The sequence below is a fragment of the Azolla caroliniana genome, unplaced genomic scaffold, assembly GCF_043228905.1.
Source record: "Azolla caroliniana isolate FFs.n. ecotype wild unplaced genomic scaffold, voAzoCaro1.0.p SCAF_11, whole genome shotgun sequence".
Taxonomy (NCBI): domain Eukaryota; kingdom Viridiplantae; phylum Streptophyta; class Polypodiopsida; order Salviniales; family Salviniaceae; genus Azolla; species Azolla caroliniana.
Genome location: NW_028230446.1, coordinates 9075971 through 9097162, shown reverse-complemented (window position 1 = coordinate 9097162; position 21192 = coordinate 9075971). Strand labels below are relative to the sequence as shown.

The 21192-nt window shown below is 40.2% G+C and overlaps 1 protein-coding gene across 1 annotated transcript; it reads left to right on the top strand.

Annotated features, from left to right (window-relative positions):
• Positions 1-10014: 10014 nt before the first annotated feature.
• On the top strand, positions 10015-20860 carry LOC147857706 (uncharacterized). Its single transcript, XM_087327655.1, has 11 exons — positions 10015-10375; positions 11162-11502; positions 13695-13767; positions 16368-16447; positions 17893-18624; positions 18709-18774; positions 19740-19829; positions 19910-19981; positions 20085-20129; positions 20274-20366; positions 20547-20860. The coding sequence occupies exons 1-11, from the start codon at positions 10030-10032 to the stop codon at positions 20712-20714; spliced, it is 2106 nt and encodes a 701-aa protein (XP_087183781.1). The 5' UTR covers positions 10015-10029; the 3' UTR covers positions 20715-20860.
• The last annotated feature ends 332 nt before the right edge of the window (positions 20861-21192 follow it).

Below are 21192 nucleotides of genomic sequence, written 5' to 3'. Positions count from 1 at the left end.
GCTTCTCATCATACAAGGCTGGAGACCACGGTCTTGTAAAAATGGGGAATGAAGGTGCATGTTGAATCGTCGGCATTGGAGATGTTTGTCTGATGACATAGACCGGATGCAAACTAGTGTTGAGAGATGTTCGACACGTTCTGGAAGTTCAACTGAACTTGATATCAATTGGTCGGTTGGATGATGAAGGCTGCATGGGTAGCATCCGGAATGGCGTCATGAAGTTCTGCAAAGGGAGCATGATCGTGACTCGGGCCCGAAAAACCAACACATTGTATATAATGAATGCTCGTTTATGCCGAAACGAGGTAAACGTGGCAGCCGCCATAGCCGGTGAGTTGTGGCATAAGTGTCAAGATTCGAACTCTTGACATAACCATGTTGTAATCGAGTGTTACGTGTTAACCACACATCTAGCATATAATCATGTATATACTTCCTCATTGTAGGTTTTAGCTAGCATCATGTGCATAATTTCTCCCTTGTATTATTAACACTTGGCACATGCATGCGTACCTACTGCCTACATGCTCTATTGTATCACATGCGTGCAACAGGTATGCATGCCACTTAATATAAATAGTTGAGTTCACCTTGAAGGAATTCAAGGTGAACAACGCCAGTCATGGACATATCAATCTAGTATTCCCATTTCGCCCATCCTCTCTCCTTGATCTTCATCTCTATCTTTATGCTCTTGTTCCTCGCGTCATCGCTCCGTCATAGCCTCATCATCCGCGCTCCGTCTTAGTTCGCGCTTGGTGTGTCAATATGCATGCCACTTAATATAAATAGTTGAGTTCACCTTGAAGGAATTCAAGGTGAACAACGCCAGTCATGGACATATCAATCTAGTATTCCCATTTCGCCCATCCTCTCTCCTTGATCTTCATCTCTATCTTTATGCTTGTTCCTCGCGTTATCGCTCCATCATAGCCTCATCATCCGTGCTCCGTCTTAGTCTGCGCTTAGTGTGTCCATGATAGTTTGTTCACCTTCCAACTAGAAGCATCACTCGTCTCCGTCATCGCCCTTGCTTCTAGAGTTACCATCGTCACCGTAGCATCATCAACATCGCTTCATTTCCTATCTTCCTCGTCGTTTCTATCTCCTAGTTTCTTCTCATAATTTTCATTGGCTTTTAGTTCTCCTCATCATTGTCTCTATTTTTTAGTTTCTTTCCCATTTGTGTTTGTGTTCGTGTTCCCAGTGAGGGCCGCACAACGCCGCTCACTCCCGTTGGTGTTCGTGTTCCAGTTCCCGGTGAGGGCCACATGGTCGCTCACGCACGTTCGTGTTCCAGTTCCCGGTGAGGACCGCATGGTCGCTCACGCACGTTCGTGTTCCAGTTCCCGGTGAGGGCCGCATGGTCGATCATGCACGTTCGTGTTCTAGTGCCCGGTGAGGGCCGCATGGTCGCTCACTCCCGTTCGTGTTCCAGTCTTCGGTGTGTTACCCCGTACGAGCTGTATAACACGGTGAGGACCACACATGGTCACTCACTCTAGTTATTTTTCATGTTCCACATCCCAGCGAGGACCGACATGGTCTCTCATGCCCATTGTGGCTCATTTTCCAGTTCTCGGTGAGGACCACACATGGTCGTTCATGCCCGTTGGTGTTCGTGTTCCAACTCTCGGCGAGGGCCAACATGGTCTCTCATGCTCGTTGGTGTTCATGTTCCAGTCTCCGGTGAGAACCACACATGGTCACTCACTTCAACTATTGTTTGTGTTCCGGATCCCGGTGAGGACCGACATGGTTCCTCATGCCCGTTGTTCTTCATGTTCTAGTTCCCGGTGAGGACCACACATGGTCGATTACTCCCGTTCGTGTTCCTGTTCCCGGTGAGGGCCACATGGTTGCTCACTCGTTCATGTTCCATTTCTCGGTGAGGACAACATGGTTGCTCACGCCTGTTGGTGTTCGTGTTCCAACTCTCAGCGAGGACCGTTCTAGTTCCCGACAAGGACCCTACATGGTTACTCGTGACCCTTGGTGTTCATGCTCCCCGTGAGGACTGCACATGGTCGCTCACACCCGTTGATATTTGTGTTCCTGTTCTAGGCGAGGACCACACATGGTCGCTCATGCCCGTTGGTGTTAAATACCTCGTCTAGTGGAAGGGTTACTCTTGTCTAGGATTTACAAAATACTTTTGAGGTGATCTAAGATTTTCATCAACAATATCCCCTAAAGTCAACAAACGATTTGGGAAGGCATCGTTGGAGGGGGGATAATGTCAAGATTCGAACTCTTGACATAACCATGTTGTAATCGAGTGTTACGTGTTAACCACACATCTAGCATATAATCATGTATATACTTCCTCATTGTAGGTTTTAGCTAGCATCATGTGCATAATTTCTCCCTTGTATTATTAACACTTGGCACATGCATGCGTACCTACTGCCTACATGCTCTATTGTATCACATGCGTGCAACAGGTATGCATGCCACTTAATATAAATAGTTGAGTTCACCTTGAAGGAATTCAAGGTGAACAACACCAGTCATGGACATATCAATCTAGTATTCCCATTTCGCCCATCCTCTCTCCTTGATCTTCATCTCTATCTTTATGCTTGTTCCTCGCGTCATCGCTCCATCATAGCCTCATCATCCGTGCTCCGTCTTAGTCTGCGCTTAGTGTGTCCATGATAATAAGAGGCTATGCCACATGAGCCAAAAGGGAATGCAGGATGCTAGCTAGGAAAGACCTCATGTCGGAGATGAAGAAAGTGCATTTGGATAAGTGTGCCGATTGCCTGGCCAGCAAACAAAACCGAACCTCGTTTCGATCGAGGCCCCCGATGAGGAAGAAAATGTTGTTGGAACTCGTGCATATAGACGTATGCTACGTGGACACAAAGTTTCATGTTGGATCACAATATTTCGTGACCTTCATAGACGACTATAGCCGAAAGTTGTGGGATTCCGTGTTGAAGACGAAGGATCAAGTATTATCTGTCTTCAAAGAGTTCCAATCGAGGGCCGAGAGGGAAACCAACCAAAAATTGAAGGTAGTCTGAGCGGACAATGGCGGAGAATACCGTGGACCATTTGAAGAATATTGCTGAGCACAGGGAATCCGGCTCTAGTATATTGCGTCGAAGACAAAAGAACTTAACGGGTTGACCGAGAGAATGAACTGGACCATAATGGTGAGGGTTCAAAGTATGCTTGCACATGCAAAGTTATCGAAGACGTTATAGGCTTAGGCACTAATGATGACACCGTATGTGATCAATCGATCACCCTCAATACCATTGGACAGTGATATTCCACAAAGGGTGTGGAGCGGTAAAGACATCTCATATCGATATTTAAGGGTGTTTGGTTGTCTTGCCTATGTACACGTTGCAAAGGATTAGAGGGGGAAGTTGGATCCGAAATCTCGGCCATGCATATTTCTCAACTACGACAATGATGAATTTGGCTATAGGCTATGAGACTTAACCGAGAAGAAGGTGATTAGGAGCCAAGACATCGTCTTCGTGGAAGAGAAGACTATTGTCGATTGGGAGATTGAGAACAAGTCTCCAACTACCGAATCGAGTAGAAGTCGATTCGATCGAAATCGAATCCGAGCCACTTGGCCGATTTAATACTCGGCAAAATCAAGAACTGACTGAAGAACTAGGGGAACCGGCCAAACAAGGAACCGAATTCGACTTGGACGAAGAAGTCGAAGAAGTTGAAGAAGAACTGGGCGTGCCGAATGGAGGCCGAAGATATCCCCTGCGAGAGGGAAGGCCTCCCTGAAGATTTCCGAATGAAGAGCGTGTACTGCTAACTGATGAGGGGGAGCCAAAAAGCTTTGAAGAAGCTAAACATGATACCCACAACCGAAAGTGGGTAAGTGTCATGCACGAGGAGATGGATTCATTGCATGAGAACCACACATACGAATTGACCAAGTTGTTGAAAGGGAAGAAGGCACTACAGAATAAGTAGGTATACAAACTAAAGCAGGGAGATGGCGGAAATCCACCCAAATACAAAGCACGAATTGTCGTGAAAGGTTTCCAACAAAAGAAGGGTGTCAATTTCAACGAAATATTTGCCTTGGTCGTAAAGATGACGTCAATCCGAACAGTGCTGAGCATCGCGTTGTCGCGAAGATGCGCGTGCGTGCGTGCTTCGCTTGAGCAGGACCACCGAGGAGGACGTTCGCGAAATTGTCGAAAAGAGGACGATGTGTATGTAGGAGTCGAGGAAACTAATGTCACACTTGAGAAGAAGATAGATGTCAAGAAGAAGAATAAGAAGAGTATTATATTCTTATTATTGATGATGATGATTATGATCTCCAAATTGACCCCCAATAAGCCCTATCCCTCCTCTCTTATAGAGGAAAGAGGAGCTTATTTTAACATTATATGCTTTATTTATTTATTTCCTTTATCGCAAAAATGGAATGTAAGAAGAGAGATTCAAACTCTACACCTCTCTACATATACTTACAAGTCTTAACCACTACACTACTACAAGTTACTTATTATTATTATTATTATTATTTATACATTAATTCATGAGATGTGCATGGAATCTCGATTTTTCTCACATTGCACACACCACACCACGACATCCACCCCCACAAAACCGCACATCCTGTAGCATGTGCCAGAGAAAAGTGATGTGGTGAGACCAAAGGTTGTCAACCTTTGTTTTCTTTCCTTCATTGCGCCTTGCCCACACAAAATCAACCATCAACTTCAACATAATCTCTTCGCCATCCGTCTTTGTCCTCCCCTACCGGTCTTTCACGTTGGGTTCGCCAATGTCGCAAAGTTTCGCGTGCGTGTGTCACTTGAACGGGATCGTCGGGGCCTTGGACCGGGGCGACAAAAGTATTGAGGAAGTGGGAGATTAAGACAAAGACATGGAGAAATATACATAATTGTTTATATAGGTTAGGGTTTTTGTTTTTAATTTTTTTACAATTGTTAGGCTTGACACCAGAATTTCAGTGGTTATTACAATAATCAGTTATAAGTCAACCAAAGGCTAAAATAATCTAGCGAAGGCGAGTCTAATGGGCTCGGAGCTCGACTACTTTTGATGGCTATGTTGCCTCGATTCGGAGTAGCCCTTGTGCCACTACAACCTCCCTTCCGCAACCAGCCACCAAGATGCCAAAGAAGCCATTGTGGTAGGAATCCAAGCCCTAAACTCTCTTGAGTAAGAAGTAGAATAGAATCTAAACTCATAAACCCTAAAAACCTAAGTCCTCTAGTATGTTGAGGAGAAAAGAAGAAGCCCTCAAACCCTAACCCTAAAAGGAAAAGATGAAAGAGAAAGGGAGGCTACCAAACCCTAACCCTAGAAGAAGAGGAGAAGAAGATGAAACCCTAGAATAAGAGGAGAAAGAAGAAGCTCGCAAACCCTAACCCTAGAAGGAAAAGATAAAAGAGAAAGGGAGGCTACCAAACCTTGACCCTAGAAGAATAAGAGAAGAAGATGAAACCCTAGTGGTACACCCCTAGAAGACAAAATGGGAGACACAATTTCGAACACCTTTGTGAAAGGAGAGGTGCATGGGCAAGCCCGAACGCTCCCTTGCCACAAGTCGCACGAACACACAAGGAAAATTTACACCAACACGCAAGACACGATTTTGAACTCCTTTGTGAAAGGAGAGGTGCATGGGCAAGCCCGAAACGCTCCCTTGTCACAAGACACACACAAAAATAAGCACAAACGACGATAACATATAAGACACGTAGGTTTGAATGCCTTTGTGAAAGGAGAGGTGCATGGGCAAGCCCGAAACGCTCCCTTGTCACAAGACACACAAACAAATAAGCACAAACGACGATAACATATAAGACACGTAAGTTTGAATGCCTTTGTGAAAGGAGAGGTGCATGGGCAAGCCCGAAATGCTCCCTTGTCACAAGAGACACAACAAATAAGCATAAATGACAATAACAAATAAGCACAATCAAGATTTACACGTAAGACAAGTAGATGAAAGAAAACATTAGTTTATATCAATATAATAGATTCTTTTATAATATAAGAATCATGTTACAATGGGTTGGATGCGAATATGAAGGATTGTTTATAAATGAATGGGGAAAGAGAGGTGGAGGAAAGAAGAGAGTGGAGTATAGAAGGAGTTTCTTTGTTGATGATGCCTCTCGATGTTGTTGATCCTTCTTCTTCCGCTTTCCACTTGAGTAGAGCTTTCGCGTTCCTTCTCCCTCCCCCCCTTCTTCACTAGAATAGGCTCTTATTTATAGCTTTAGGATTACTTGCCTTTTTCCCCTAAAAAAAAGGTTGTCTATATGAGTCGACTTTTCTTTTCCTCACTATTTCTGTTTTCTAGCCCCAAATTTCACATGCAATATATTATTGGAAAGCTCTTTGGGTTAGCTTTCTTATGCATCTTTTCTTTTCTAATTTGGACATCTGACGAGGAAATTACGAGCTTTTTTCTCTAATGTGCTCCTCATATCCACGCGTGCTTCTTCTTTTTTTCTCCCCATCTTTTTCTTTACTTTGGTCTACTTTTGAAAACCGCTTCTAACTTTTTATCCTTTCATTTATTACTATAGTTGACTTAACAACATTAGTTTATTTGGACTACTATTTTATTCTCTTTTAAGGGTGGTTTCACACTATGTGTTGAAAACATCACGACAACGCCCAACATGGGTCTCGAAGTCGAACAACTGGACGTCAAGACTGCCTTCCTTCATGGAGATTTGGAGGAAGAGATATATATGTACCGGCCAGAAGGATTCGTGAGATTTTCTCATCCTCCTATTGTACGTTGATGATATGCTGATTGTTGGACGAGACTCGAAGAAAATCAGAAGCTTGAAGAAGGCCTTGAGTAGGTCGTTCTTGATGAAAGACATGGATCCGACAAAACAAATCCTAGGAATGCACATTGTTTGGGATCGAACAAAGAAATTGTTATGGTTGTCACAAGAGAAGTATGTGACAAAAGTGCTCTAGAGATTCGGCATGGAAAGTGTGAAACTAGTCGGCTCAACACTGTCGACGAACTGAAAGCTAAGCAAAGGACTATGTCCGAAATTGAAAACCGAGAAGGCTGAGATGTCAAAAGTCCCTTATGCCTCGGCAATCGGAAGCCTAATGTATGCAATGGTGTGGACAAGGTTTGACATTGGATATGCAGTCGGCGTGGTCATCCGATATATGAGCAATCCCGGAAGAGAGCATTGGGCTACAGTGTAGTGGATACTTCGGTACCTGAGAGGCACCTTGAGAGTGTGCCTCTGATTCGGCTCGGGTAACCCCACATTGGAAGGTTATATGGATTCAGAAATGTCGGCTAATGTGGACACCAACCAATCCACGTCCGGATATGTGATGACTTATGCAGGGGCAGTTATCTCGTGGCAATTGAGGATGTAGAATGTCGTGGCACTGTTGACCACGGAAGCCGAGTACATGGCCACAATGGAAGCCAGCAAAGAAGTAATTTGGATGAGGGAGTTCATCGGAGAGTTTGGAATTCGGGAAGAGGAATTCCGACTCCATTGCAATAACCAGAGTGTCATCCACCTTTTGACATGAACGACAACCGGTAAAGATCCACATGAACGACAACGGGTCAGACATGTTGACGAAGGTGCTGTCAGCTAAGAAGCTAAATTCGTGACGACAAAGAGTCGGATTGGATACGTACCCCATACCGAAGTGAAGGGGGAGTTTGTTGGGAAGCGGGTCCCTCCGGATGGAAAGAATGAATTAGACAATTCATGAATGGATTGTCGCCATGTTGCAACATGCATGACTATTTTATGGTTTATGGGCAGAGGCTCTACTAATTGTAGTGCACATCATCAACATGTCGTCGAGTAGGCCTCTCGGACTTCAAATTCCGCAAGAGCTTTGGACTGGCAAACGACCTGATTATAGAAAGCTGCGGATTTTTTATTGTGAAGCATTCGCACTTGTGCCAAAGGATGAACGCCGAAAACTCGAGTTGAGGTCACGAAAATGCATTTTCCTTAGCTATGGACCTAACAATAATTTTGGCTACCGACTTTGGGATCTGAAAAACAGACAAGTCATCCAATTGAAAGTTCAGACGTCTTTTTCAACGAGTCGGAGATGCACAAGCTAGCCAAAAGGCCGATTGAAGTTGGAAGGGTTACTTTTTCGGACATTTCGACTCTTCTTGATGGCCCAACTCAAAATACAAGGTCGGCTCCATGGGTAGTTGAACCTCCAATTCCCGATTCAACTGAGAACAATACTAAGGGGGAGAGTCGAAACTTCAGCTTAGTTGACTTCAACGCATCCGACTACCTGAAATATGGATGTACCTAGTACAACCGTATCCAAACCCGTAAGCTCTGTCATACCACGAAGATCTGAATGAATGTCTCTGCCACCAGAGATACTCTCCTAGTCTCTTTTTCACAGACACCAGTGAGCCAACGATGTACGAAGAAACGCCAACATGTGTCGACTCGGACAATTGGCACTTGGTAATGGAGTTTGAAATGAACTCCATTCGGCACAAGCAGACATGGGACTTAGTCAAATTGTCGAAGAATCAACATGCTCTTCTATGCAAATGGGTATTTCGATTAAAAGAGATGTTTGATTCGGGCTTCTGACAGGAATATGGCGTCGAATTTGACAAAATCTTTAGTGGTGAAATTGACCACCCTTTGGTTTCTACTTATGTGGCAACTGAAGATTTGGGGTTGATCCGGCTAGATGTCAAAATGACCTTCCTCCATGGTGATCTCGAGGAGGAAATTTACATGGAACAACCAAAAGGCTTTGTTGTACCCGACCAAGAACGTACAGTCTGCCGACTCAAGAAGAGTCTGTATGGCCTCAAGCAAGACCCAAGACAATGGTACCAATAATTCGACGACTTCATCTAATCGATCGGGTTTTCTAAGAGTGATGAGGACCAATGCCTTTTTTCGAAGCCTACTCAAGCTGGATCTCCCATCTTCCTCATTCTATATGTGGATGATTTGCTTCTTTCCGGCCGAAATGCCAAACCGCTTGCCGAACTAGTTTGGCAATTGTGGTTGAAGTTTGCGATGAAGGACTTAGCCCCTCCTACTCAACACATTCTTTGTATGAAGATCAATCGGCTCCACAAACAAAGACAATTGTTCCTATCTCAGGCCAACTACATTTGATGCGTCTTAGAGCGCTTCAACATGTAGTCAGCCAAATATGCTTCGGCCCCGCTCCCAATTAGTCTTCAGTTATCTCAGAGAGATTGCCCGACATCCGGTCCAGAAGGGGAATATATGAAGTCGGTACCATATGCACCGGTAGTCAGCTCCTTGATGTACGCTATGGTCGTGACACAACTAGATATAGCACATGTCATAGGAGTCGTCAACAGATTTATGCACAACCTTGGCCAACACCATTGGAATGCAATTAAGTTCATCTTCAGATATTTGGTGGGCACACAAGACCGTGTAATCCAATTCGGCCCGAACAAGATCTCGGGCATAGTCGGCTACACCAATTCGGACTTTGCCAACTGTCTGGACAACAGAAATTCAACGATCATCTCTAGGTTTTTGGTCTTGGATTTGGGACAGTTTTGGTCTCCAAAATCAACATCACATGGATTGTGACCTTAGAAACATTTTGTGGCCCCGATTTGATGTCGGATGGACATACTCTCCTTTAACATATCCTTAAACATCCACAAATTTAGTGTCTCATTTTGAAGCAATTACAGAAATGCCACATACCCCAATAAGTTTGTCGTTCGATAAAGTTGATCGACACCGAAAAGTTACACATTCCGTTCATTCATAGGAGGAGGATCTAATATAAGACGTACACAATGAATGGAGGAAGGAAATTTATAGTTAAAATACATACATACATACATAAATATGTATGTACATATGTACATTCAAGTGTGTGTGTGAACCGAACCCAAGCCAACTGACGAAAGGAAGCAACGAACGAACGAGTGGGAGGGAGGCAGGGGAAGCAGCGCAGAGAGAGCAGAGAAAGAGCAGAGAGCAAAGAAGAGGATCGATCAATCGATCGATGGAGGATGCGGCGGCGTTCTTGCAGGGCATGGTGGGGGCGGTTGTGGCCAAGGGATGCGCAGACGTCATCGCCAGGGCCCCCCCCGATCCCATCCTCCACCTCAGCCTCTGGCTTCTCAAGTATGTCGCCAACAACACCAACATAAGTCGCGCCTTCTTCGAGGACAGGGAACACGTTCGGCAGCAGCAGCAATTGAGGGAGCAGACGGAGAAGCAGCGCGCGGAGATGAGGGCGGAATGTGCACGGGAAGAAGCTGAAGCCATTCGTAGGTTGCGTGAGATCCAAGAACCTGATCCATATCTGCTTTTTGATTCATGCTTGAAGACCGTCAAAGCATTTACTGGTAGGTTCATTATATCTTTTAATTTCAATCATCCGTTTATTAGTGCTTCTCCCACATTTATTTGCCTCAAGAATCAAACCTTTACATTTGAAGCCATTTAGTTTTAGGAAGCTCAGGATAGAAAGCCATTTCTCTTTCGTCTCTGGCATCGGCAGGTTAACAGAAATAGTCAGCAATCTTTGTCAAGTTCGAAGATGCCATAACATGATCTTTTGGAGATGTTAATATATCTTTCTTTTTGCTCTGTTTTCGGGGGTCCATTTCTTGCGTTTTCTTTAGTGACAGTACATTGCAGACCGCTCCCTATAATAATCATGAGGGCAGAAAAGAAATCCAAATCTCAGTAAATCCACAAGCAACTTATCACATTCCTTTTTTACAAAGTTCAACATTAAATGACTCATAATTCTTAAGGTGCAGTTCACAAAGATACTATCTTTTGTAGGTAGAAATAAATACTACATTCACAAGGACCAGTAACCCAATCAATCAGGAGGGACACGTTGTCCTTTTCATTAGATGATGTTGTTTTCAAATCTCACTTGGTGCATTCTCACAATGTGTCTGCATCCAAGCTTGGTGACCTAGAATTATACCATTTGAATAGAAACAACCATTAGAATATTAACGCGTAATATTAATAATCCATTGCTTACTCTAACAAGTATGATAATTATACATCAATGTACTGATCCAGTGAATGAAACATATGCATTTTATTGTTCATTCACTTGGGGTTTATTATCAGCCTTAACTACAGATTATTTACTGTACTTGTGAAAGTAGGTTGTAGTTCTGCCTATATTGCCCTTGTGCTTGATAAGCAATGGGAGCCTCCAAGAAAGATATTAGATTCTGAAGAAGAAGAAGGTCTAGCAAATGAGGATGAAGATGAAGAAGTGGAAGAGGAAGAAAATGAAGAAGTTGATGAGCAAGAAGCGATCGAAGATGTTGATACTGATGATGTCACTCAATCAAATGAAGTTCTTCAAGATCAACAAGAAGTGCTGAAGATTGAAAAAGTGAAGCCAAAAAAGCCTATCAAATATAATAAGAAAGTTCTGCTTTATGTTGCAACGACATCAAACAATGAGTTCTTGATTAACAAACAGTTGGATAAGAAACTCGTCTCTCTCTCACACTCTCTCTCATCTTCACCTTCCTTTTTCCAATCTTTGTTATAAAACCATCAATTCAAGTTTCAGCTTGCTCTCTAATTTGCTCTTAGATGTCTGCTATCCATGAAAAATAGTTGAACACCAAATGATTTCAGATTACTGAATTTATGTTTAATAATACTAAGGTATTGTCTGATATACCTGGAAAGACAATGTTATCTCTCCTGGATTTGCCCCACAGCTTCTCAAGCAGAACCATCCAATAGAACTTTCATACTAATGCGTGTGCAAAATATGCAGAATTTAGATTCTGTTAAAATAATGTTGGTAGCTGTTGCTGGATAACTTTGTGCATGACATCTCTTTTTCCAGGAAAAGAGAACATCCGCATTATAGTTCATATCGAAAGGAAAATAAAGATTGCATATATCATAGGGGCTGATTACAAAAGGTATATCAGGAAACGCTAGCCTCTGTGTGTTAGGTGTCATAGGCCACTATTGTGATTTAGAGATATTAATATATCGTTCGTTCTATGTAAGGAGAACAAACAATATTAATATGTACGGATGATTTCTCAGATGCGAAGACATAAACTCACCTGGATCTGCATGTCCATTGGATAAACCCTGAGAATGTAAAAAAAGGAGTAGAAATGCAAGTGTCCAAAAAATGCTCTGGTCGCCTCCTGCCTTAGCAAAATCTCACAGAAGTTTGTCCCTCTACCTTTGACGGCAGAGATGATTTCTATCCAGATGTGTTCACTGTAGGCATCCTTTGCTGAAGTACTGCCATCGTGTGTCTAAATGGTCAAATGTAGCATGTTGTAATACATGTATGATAAGTTCCAATATGAACAAATAATACTATTCATTGTTGCTCAATGCACATCCTGTTTCTGTTTGTACAGCATCGTATCATATATCTGAATAATTAATATCTACTCAATTATAGTAAATGCCCATTGAATCTATTTGAGCAACATTTAGCCCATAAATCCGGTTGCATGAATATTACATTATTTTACCATGTTATAAAAGTAATGGGCTAGCTAATCAGCGGTGAATTTTCTATTTATTGCAACATAGTGGCTTGAAATAATATAAAAGGGAGGAGCTTATGTATCTTGAAATTTCTAGGTGACTTTCAAGATTCATTGTACCATTTGTAGCAGCATTGAAGCTCAGTAAAAAAAGGATGATGTATAACTCCTTCCATTTTTCCATTGAGACCCCAAATAAAAAGCTACTCAAATTTGGTATACCAAGTTGCACGCAGTAGTATATCTTGGATATTTTTCGATGAACCTTCTAGATATCTTTTATACGTGTATGCAGCCTGAAATACTGGAAAAAGAGTGCCAATATGTAATAGGTTTAAATAACAATCGGCAACGGTTCAGTTTGCACCGAACCGAACTGTGAAACCGCGGCTTAACAGTTTTTTTATTTTTTATTTTTTAAAATTTTAAAAAAAAATTTAAAAATTTAAAAATTTACAAAATTTAAAAAATCTTTTCATTTTCATGCCTTATTCTCACATTTTGGGAAAATTTTAAAATTTTTTAAAATACTTAAGCTGAAAACCGAAACCGAACCACGAAACTGCGGTTTTACCGGTTTAATGGCTTAACGGTTTGAATTTTTTTTAATGGTTCGGTTTAACGGGTTTGTGGTTCGGTTTGGTTCAGGTTTCAACATCTCTAAACGGTTCGGTTTGGACCCTTTCAAACCGAACCGAACTGTTGTCGATTGTTAGGTTTAAACCTGTTATTGTACAATATTTTCCAAGTGCCCTAAATATGGAAGCTCAAGAGATGTCATAATAACAAACAATAGAGGTTTCAGTAGTTAGCTTGGTACAAATAAACTGATAATTCTACACTTGGAATAAAGCTCCAGCTGAGTATTAAGTTTCTGTAGACACATTATTATCTCTCAAACTCTCTAGAGTGGGAGGCTATTGCTTTGCGAATTCTACCTTGAAAAGTTTACCATGAAAACATGGCATGGACGCATTTTAATTGTGCCCATGTTTGCTATTGTGCATGTTTATTGTTGAATCTTGCTATTGTTGATTTGCAGATTAGAGGCACTTGTCAGGGCATCTTTCTTTTGTGTTCTAGCTAAATGCCGCTTAAACATATCACTAGAAATAGTGTATAATATTAATGAAATTTTTATGCATTGTAAAACTGGCAGGGATCAGCTACTTTCAGTCTTCTATTGCAACAACTTCCAAAGCTTCACATTCCAAATGTGTTATATCAAGAAGGTATTATATTTTTTCCCTGCAATTTGGATTCTGCCTTACATGTCTTACTTCATTTTAGCAGAAATTTAACATAGAATATGCTATGCATATTTTTGGATATAGTATAGGTGGTCCAAAGAAGTTTTTTTAAATTTTATAGAATAATAAGATGAATTACGATTTTAAGTTTGTTCTTGGCAAAATTTAGTTTCAGACGGGTCTTTGTTGTGTGAAAACATTTCCAATTCTTCGCCAGACTTCGCATTCTTGAAGTTACGTTATCCTTGTGTCAGCGGGATATGGAATCAGGGGAATGATATGTTTAAACGCCTTTGTATTGTTTTTAGGCAATAAGGAAGTGATATCACTACCTCTTCCAAGAATAATTTGGTCCACTCCACAAGACAATGGAATATCAAGACCAACGAGGCTTGCGACTAAATCGAGAGACAGAGAGAAGTTGTTGAAGAGCAAGAATACTATCACAAAACCTGATAAACAAAGAACCAATACAACCTTCTTTACCACCACACTCCTGAATGCTATGAGTCAATAAAGGGCCACAATTAAGATCTCTATGACAACATTCGAAAGGGTTTACAATGGATGAGGCAATAGTAAGTTGTAACATACGTTGAAACAGCATGAATAAACCCTAGAATGCTGCTGGGTAGGAAGAGGACCCATGTAAGGCCTTTTTGCACATGTCATAGGATAAATTTATTATCAGGCCCTCTTTTATGGATACACACCTCTCATGCGCTGTGTAGTGTGGTACTGCAGTTTAGGATCTTCAGTTAGAGATTGAGAGGTGCAAATATGCATGAAATTCTATCAAGGAACAGATCTGCCAATTGTATCAGTGGGATATAGAATCAGGGGAACACTATGTTTAAACGCCTTTGTATTGTTTTTAGGAATAAGGAGGCGATATCACTACCTCTTCCAAGAATAATATGTTCCACTCCATGAGACAATGAAATATCAAGACTGATGATGCGTGGGACTAAATGGAGAGACAAAGAGAAGTTGTTGAAGAGCAAGAATACAATCACAAAACCTGATAACCAGAGAACCAGTACAACCTTCTTTAGCACCATAACTACTCCAATGTGACGAGTCAAATAAGGTCTACAAGTAGGGTCTCTATTACAGCTTTTGAAAGGGTTTACATACATGAGGCAATAGTAAGTTGTTAGGCACGTTGGCCATGTCCATCTAGACTACACCTTCATACCATTTGTTACCCGCTAACCAAGACCTTTATCACCCAATCCTGATGGTGCTTTCTTCGTGTATGAGACCCCTTCATCTTGGATCAGCCATGCTGGAGATATTTCCACCATAAAAAATTGAGTCCATTTAAGCTCACAATGTTAACTATTTAGTTAATGGGAATATTTGATCCCTTTGACAGTTTTACTAATTTAATTATATTCATTTGGGTTTGTTGCTGAGGTAAGATCTCATTTAAAGATGTAACATCATTTTAGGTTACAAAGGACATTTTGGTCTCTAAAAAGATGTGAACATATTTCTATGATTATCATTCGTTGCGCTCATAGGTGTCCAAACAATCAGGTTATTTGGATCCAAATTTGCATCTGCCCCACATTCACTGTAAGCATGGTATCTGAAAGCTCATAATAACCTGAAATGGTGGTCATCTTGAACTCCCACAATGTATAGCTCATGCTGTTGAGTTTGCATTTCAAGACTATGAGTCCCGATTCAATCGCCAGTGCATCATCTTCCAGTTCTTGATGCCATATACAATGTTACATCACGAGCAGATAAGACTTGCATGACACAATGGAAAGAAAAAAAATGCAGAACACCTGAGCGTGATTACAACAGAAGGATAATCCCATGGAAATATAAAGACATGTGCTCTTAAGTGAGCACATACAAATATAACAATGGCATTAAGTGCAACAACTTTAATTTGCTCAACTAAAATTGTCACTTATATATAGAGCCATGTTCACACCTACTGCATTAACTCCTCAGTCATATGCTTCACTGGCCACAATCAAGGGGTCAGTTGATGATTGTTCACACCATCATAACATGTCACTTGTTTAGAAAATATATCTAAATATATGGTTTATATTCTAGGATTCTGAAGTGAAATTTTAAAAAAATCCTGCACGATGGGATTTGAACTGAAACACCTAAATTGAAATTTTAGCAATGTAATCATTCCACCGAGATACTATGAATTGAAACAAAATGTCATGAACTTTTGCTTGTTTTAGAAACTCTAGGATTATGAAGTGAAATTTAAAAAATAATTCTGTACAGTGGGATTTGAACCGAAACACCTAAATTGAAATTCTAGCAACGTAACCATTCAACTGAGATACTATGAATAGAAACAAGATGTCATGATTTTATGTTGCACGCTGGTGCTAATCTGAACCTCTGAAATCACATGTAAGATGGTTGAGGTTAGTAGTTAATAAAAATTAGAAGGCTCGTTCTTCATTTTGGCAAATATTTCATGTATTTTGCCCACCCTTCTTTTTGAAATTAGGTTACTGCGTTTTTAAAAAGAGAAGAAGTGTAAAAAGTTATTATGCTTTATAAAATTCGCTTACTAACTCATCACTCTTCTGTAGGGATCCATTTTTTTCAGGGAATGCCACTAATGGGAGCATATCTGGCCATTCCTATCATACTTCCTACAAACCCTATTCAGGTTAACAAACGGAAGTGTTTTCCTTGATTAACCATTTTATATTGATTTTAAAATGTTGAACTGTTTGAGGAAACACATTTTTTATTTTAGTAATCTAAAATCATATTAAGGTGCAGCAATGAACAGAATACCATGTAAGTCAATTGCATAGTGAGGGTTGTGTTTTCCTTCTTTTAGAAATGGCTGGTACATGTGGGTAAAAACCTAGCCTTTTGATAACAAATAATGGCATAATCTCAATTCAATGGAGATAGGGAAAGTTAAGTAATATGCCATTATGCATGAGAGCAAGGGATATACATGTAGAATGCCATTCCTTCACCTATATTTGAGTGAGAAGTAAAATGTAATGCTATATTAATATCTTCAAAGGCCTTGAGTGACTGAAAGTGACATCTATGTGAATCTTATAATATATATTGTGCGGTTGAACTAAGCAGATAATTAATTTCATCTGGACTAGATAGGCAGTCTTATGTTACTGCAAGGTTATGACATAATTACATTAAGGCTATGATCAAAGTACAAATGATGTAGGAACATGAGGTTCAAGTAGTGCACCCACACGAGGAGAGGGAAGATTGTATGAGAGTAATGAAAAATGTACCTTGTGATAGCTAGCTCCTTGTATCATCCTATAACATCATCCATGCATACCAAATTGGAACCCGACAATTGTATGAAAAAATGATGCACAATGTATGTGGAGATAGCTAGCTCCCTGTATATCATGCTATACTATCATCCATGCAGACCCACTTGGAACCTGTCTGCTGCTCTGAACTAGATGTCTTGAGTCATGACTTCATCTTAACCTAACGAGCCAATGTATGTGCATGCAACATATTCTGCTCCTTCCCATCAATATTTACACTTTCCCAACTGAGTTTAGGGGATATTTTGCTTCAAGTTGATTCCTTTTATAATTGTCAATCTTCCCTTTGTTATGTGTTCTTAAAGTGCATCAGAGCAACCTTTTGGGTTATAAGTACCCATTAAAGTTGCACATTAAAAAGGACTAGCAAGAAGATACCTTTCTTCATCTCATAATCGAATTCTTAAAATGTGGTTTTTTTTTGTTATTTACTTGATAGTTCCTTCACATTTTAAGATGTTGATACGACAAAGCTATTTTGATGGAAATTTGATCTCATGCATTTTGGGAAGAAAAGTTATTGTGGTACTCTTGTGAATAGTTAATCTAACCAGCGGGAACCTTAGCAAATCACTATGGATGCATGAGTTCAAACTTGGGATTAAATTGTAAAAAGCGTGAGATTTTCTCCATTCTGCTTATGTGGAGTTGAAAGTAGGAAGTTATCTGGAACCATCAGAATGACTAAAGTCTCTAAGTGGAATGTGAAGAAATGTTGTGATAGAAAGCAAGGTGATTGAAGGATGAAACAAGAAATGGATAGTACTGATTAGACTGGCTATTTCTGCAGGTGGTTGCTTTGTTGTGTGCTGATACATTAAGAAAGCAAAATATTGACACAGGCAGACCATTCTCCCCTAAAGAACAAGAGTTTATTGTGAGTGTTGCTGAGGTCATAACTGAGGTACTGATGGGAACTGGTTTAGGCACATCTAACAGCTTCAATACAAAAGAGATTATTCAAAAACTTCAGAATGAGATCAAGCAGCAGAACAAGTCTCACAAAGCTGAACTGAGGAGAGAGAAACTAAGAGATTCTCAAGTGAGTGGAACAGATGATGTATTGAAGGAAGAGGTAGACATGACAGAAAATAAAGATGGAGAGGAAATAAAAAGTGATGATGATATGGAAAACAAAACTGATGATGAAGCAAAGGAAGAAGAAGAGGAAGGAGAAGAGGAAGAAGAAGAAGAAGAGGAAGAGGAAGAAGGAGAAGCAGCAGCAGTAGCAGCAGAAGATGAAGAAGAGGAGGAGGAAGAAGCAGAAGCAGAAGGAGAAGGAACAGAGAATGATGAACAAGGAGATGATGAAAAGCAGTTAAGGGAGGTTGGAAAACTATTAAAGCAACAGCAAAAGAAAGTTAAAACTCTACAGAAACAATTTCAAAAGTCTCAGTCTGTATTGGAGAAGCAATCTGTTAAGGTTATGAAGCTGGAGAAAAAAGTGAGAATCTTGGATGGTGCTTTATCTCATTTGCTCAGGATTCGTACTATGATTTTGGATACTTTAGTCCAGCACAAGGTAGGATCACACTTCTGATTATGTGCATTCTTGCTGATATTATGATGGAGTTTGGATTTCTCTGAAACTTTGCTTCTTCTTCAGGATGATGAGTTCAAACGAATTAAGCAATGTCTCTTTCCCACTTCAATTGTCCATCGGATCCTGAAGGCAAGTATAAAGCTCAAGTTTTTTGCTCTGTTATTAAGCGTTTCTTTCGTACACCCTGAACTGCCAAAAGGTTAATATAACAATCCCTTGTTCCCTTGATCTCAATCCAAACCAAGGAAACTAAACAACACGTAGAAACTCTAAAAGGGAAAAGATGCAGTTATTAGGGACGGGCTCAATTAATATACTGTCTTACAGTAAATTATGTTCGAGAATAGTTTACATGGCAAAGAGCAAGAAACATCTGTCTCCTCAATCTGTTAGAATCTCCTTAATGTGGATGGTCTCAGTCAAGGTGTCTATCATGCCTCCGAATATTTGGCACTATGCTCTTGCTTACATGCTAAATGATAATGTCACTAATGATCTCCCAACCACTACGGTCTATCATCATAAAGAATTCCATCACTGACGATCTCTGAACCACATGCCTCTATACAGGTGACATAGACGTTGTGTGGTTATCCAAGATTTTTGAATATGGAGAACTGAAGTTGAGACACACGCAATGAAACCTGAAAGATTTATTTGGATGCTACTTCTTCATTGCCAAGATGTCCTACCAACAAGCACTTAAATAACTAATAATTTGTAGTAATAGAAAAGAGTAGGTGAAAATGGCTGAAGTACATCTTGCACATCTTCTGACAAGAATCTACCTCTTGAAAGGTCAGCATCAAATTTCTATGTATATTAAAGGCTTAAGACTTATCCATGTGACCACTGGATGTCTCAAACATCGTTTTTGCTATTAGAATTTGTCTATATAGCTCTTCAAATGTATCAGGCTAACTCTAAAAATAACCACAATGCTCCATTTTCTTGACCATATCCAGTCTGGCATGTATTATTTTTATCAAGTATTGCGTGGAAATGCTAGTATGGGTGCAATATACTTGCTAATCCTGTTTAAATCAATTGTGACATGTTTTGCATTGATTTAACCCTGTTTCTATCTTGAACAGGGCCTCTTATTCATACTAGGGCAGCCTCATACTGTCATACAGGATTGGACAAAGACTCGGCAGATATTGAATGGAGATCATATCTGTACTGTATGTTACCATTTGCATATTATTTGTTGTGTTTCTATCATACCATCACATGCATGAGTCATTAGCCACTGTGCAAGCAGGCAATGAAAGACTATAAACCTCTCACCAATGAGGATCTCAAAAGCTGGGAATTATGTGATATCTATATGGAGGTAAGCAAAGCCTTTGGACATTTTATTGTTTTGAGGAGAGACCAAGTAGGTGATCTTAAGACGTTGCTGTCATGAGCATGATTAGGATTCTGTCTTTTCTCAGGGTATTACTGATGAAAAACTCTTCGAGGAAGCACCTATTGGATATGTATGTCATTAATGATTACTGTCTCTTTGTTTCTCTAAGATTGTCCCAAAATATAACGTACACTGCTAATGCTAAATCAGGCACTAAAACAGTGCAGGTTTTATGTTCTTTAGTCGAAGTTTATATACTTTATTGGTTTTGCAGCTCTGTCAACAATGGCTGATTGTTGCTAAAAAGGTGGCTTTCAAGATGATTAAGCTTAATACCTACAAAATCAAGAATGACAAAGCTGCTAAGGTATGAATTGGCTGATTCAGCAGAATTGATGCCTAAGATGTCATGTCGGAATTACGGTTCCAGTATTGTTTTAACCTCATTTTTATTCACTCGTGTTATTAATCCAAACATATTCCTTCAAAGATCACTAGAAATGTATATTGTGTTTTAACGTGAATTGGGATGTGGTGAAATAAACAGGAATTTGCTGATGCAGAACTCGAACAAATGGTGGCAGAAATTGACTTGGGGGTAGCAATGGATGAAGAAAAGAAAATAAGCTTTCAATTAGAACAGTTGCAGTGCAAGTTCTCCATTGAAATCTCCTCCGCTCCAAATGACGAGGATGAAGAAATTGGTGAAGATTAGATTTGTAATCTTTTAGGTCTTTAAATTTTTTTGGAAGAATGTACAGACTTCATTCAAAGGCAAGGTTACGTCATGCTGACCATCTTATCGTTCTAAATTGCGTTCATTATGGCGCATTTAATCATTGGCCCTGTAATTAGTCCATGGATGTGTACAACAAAGAAAAAAATGCGGCTTAAATAGATCTATTTATCTAAGAAGAGAAACTTTTATCGTACAACTGATCTATCATTTAACATTAATTTGATTGCATTGATTCCTTGGACATTACAAAGGGCCAGGAATTCCAAATCATGTGAAAATGAATTTATGAAGTAAAAATGTAGTAGTATCACATCCGATGATAAGTGATGTATTCGATTATCTGTTGTTTTATGGAAAAGATTGCTGTGCTGCTTTATATATGTGAAACTAGACGGTTGCTTTACCAATGTTTCCAGATCTTTATGATAAACCTGCACATCAGCACACATGCAAT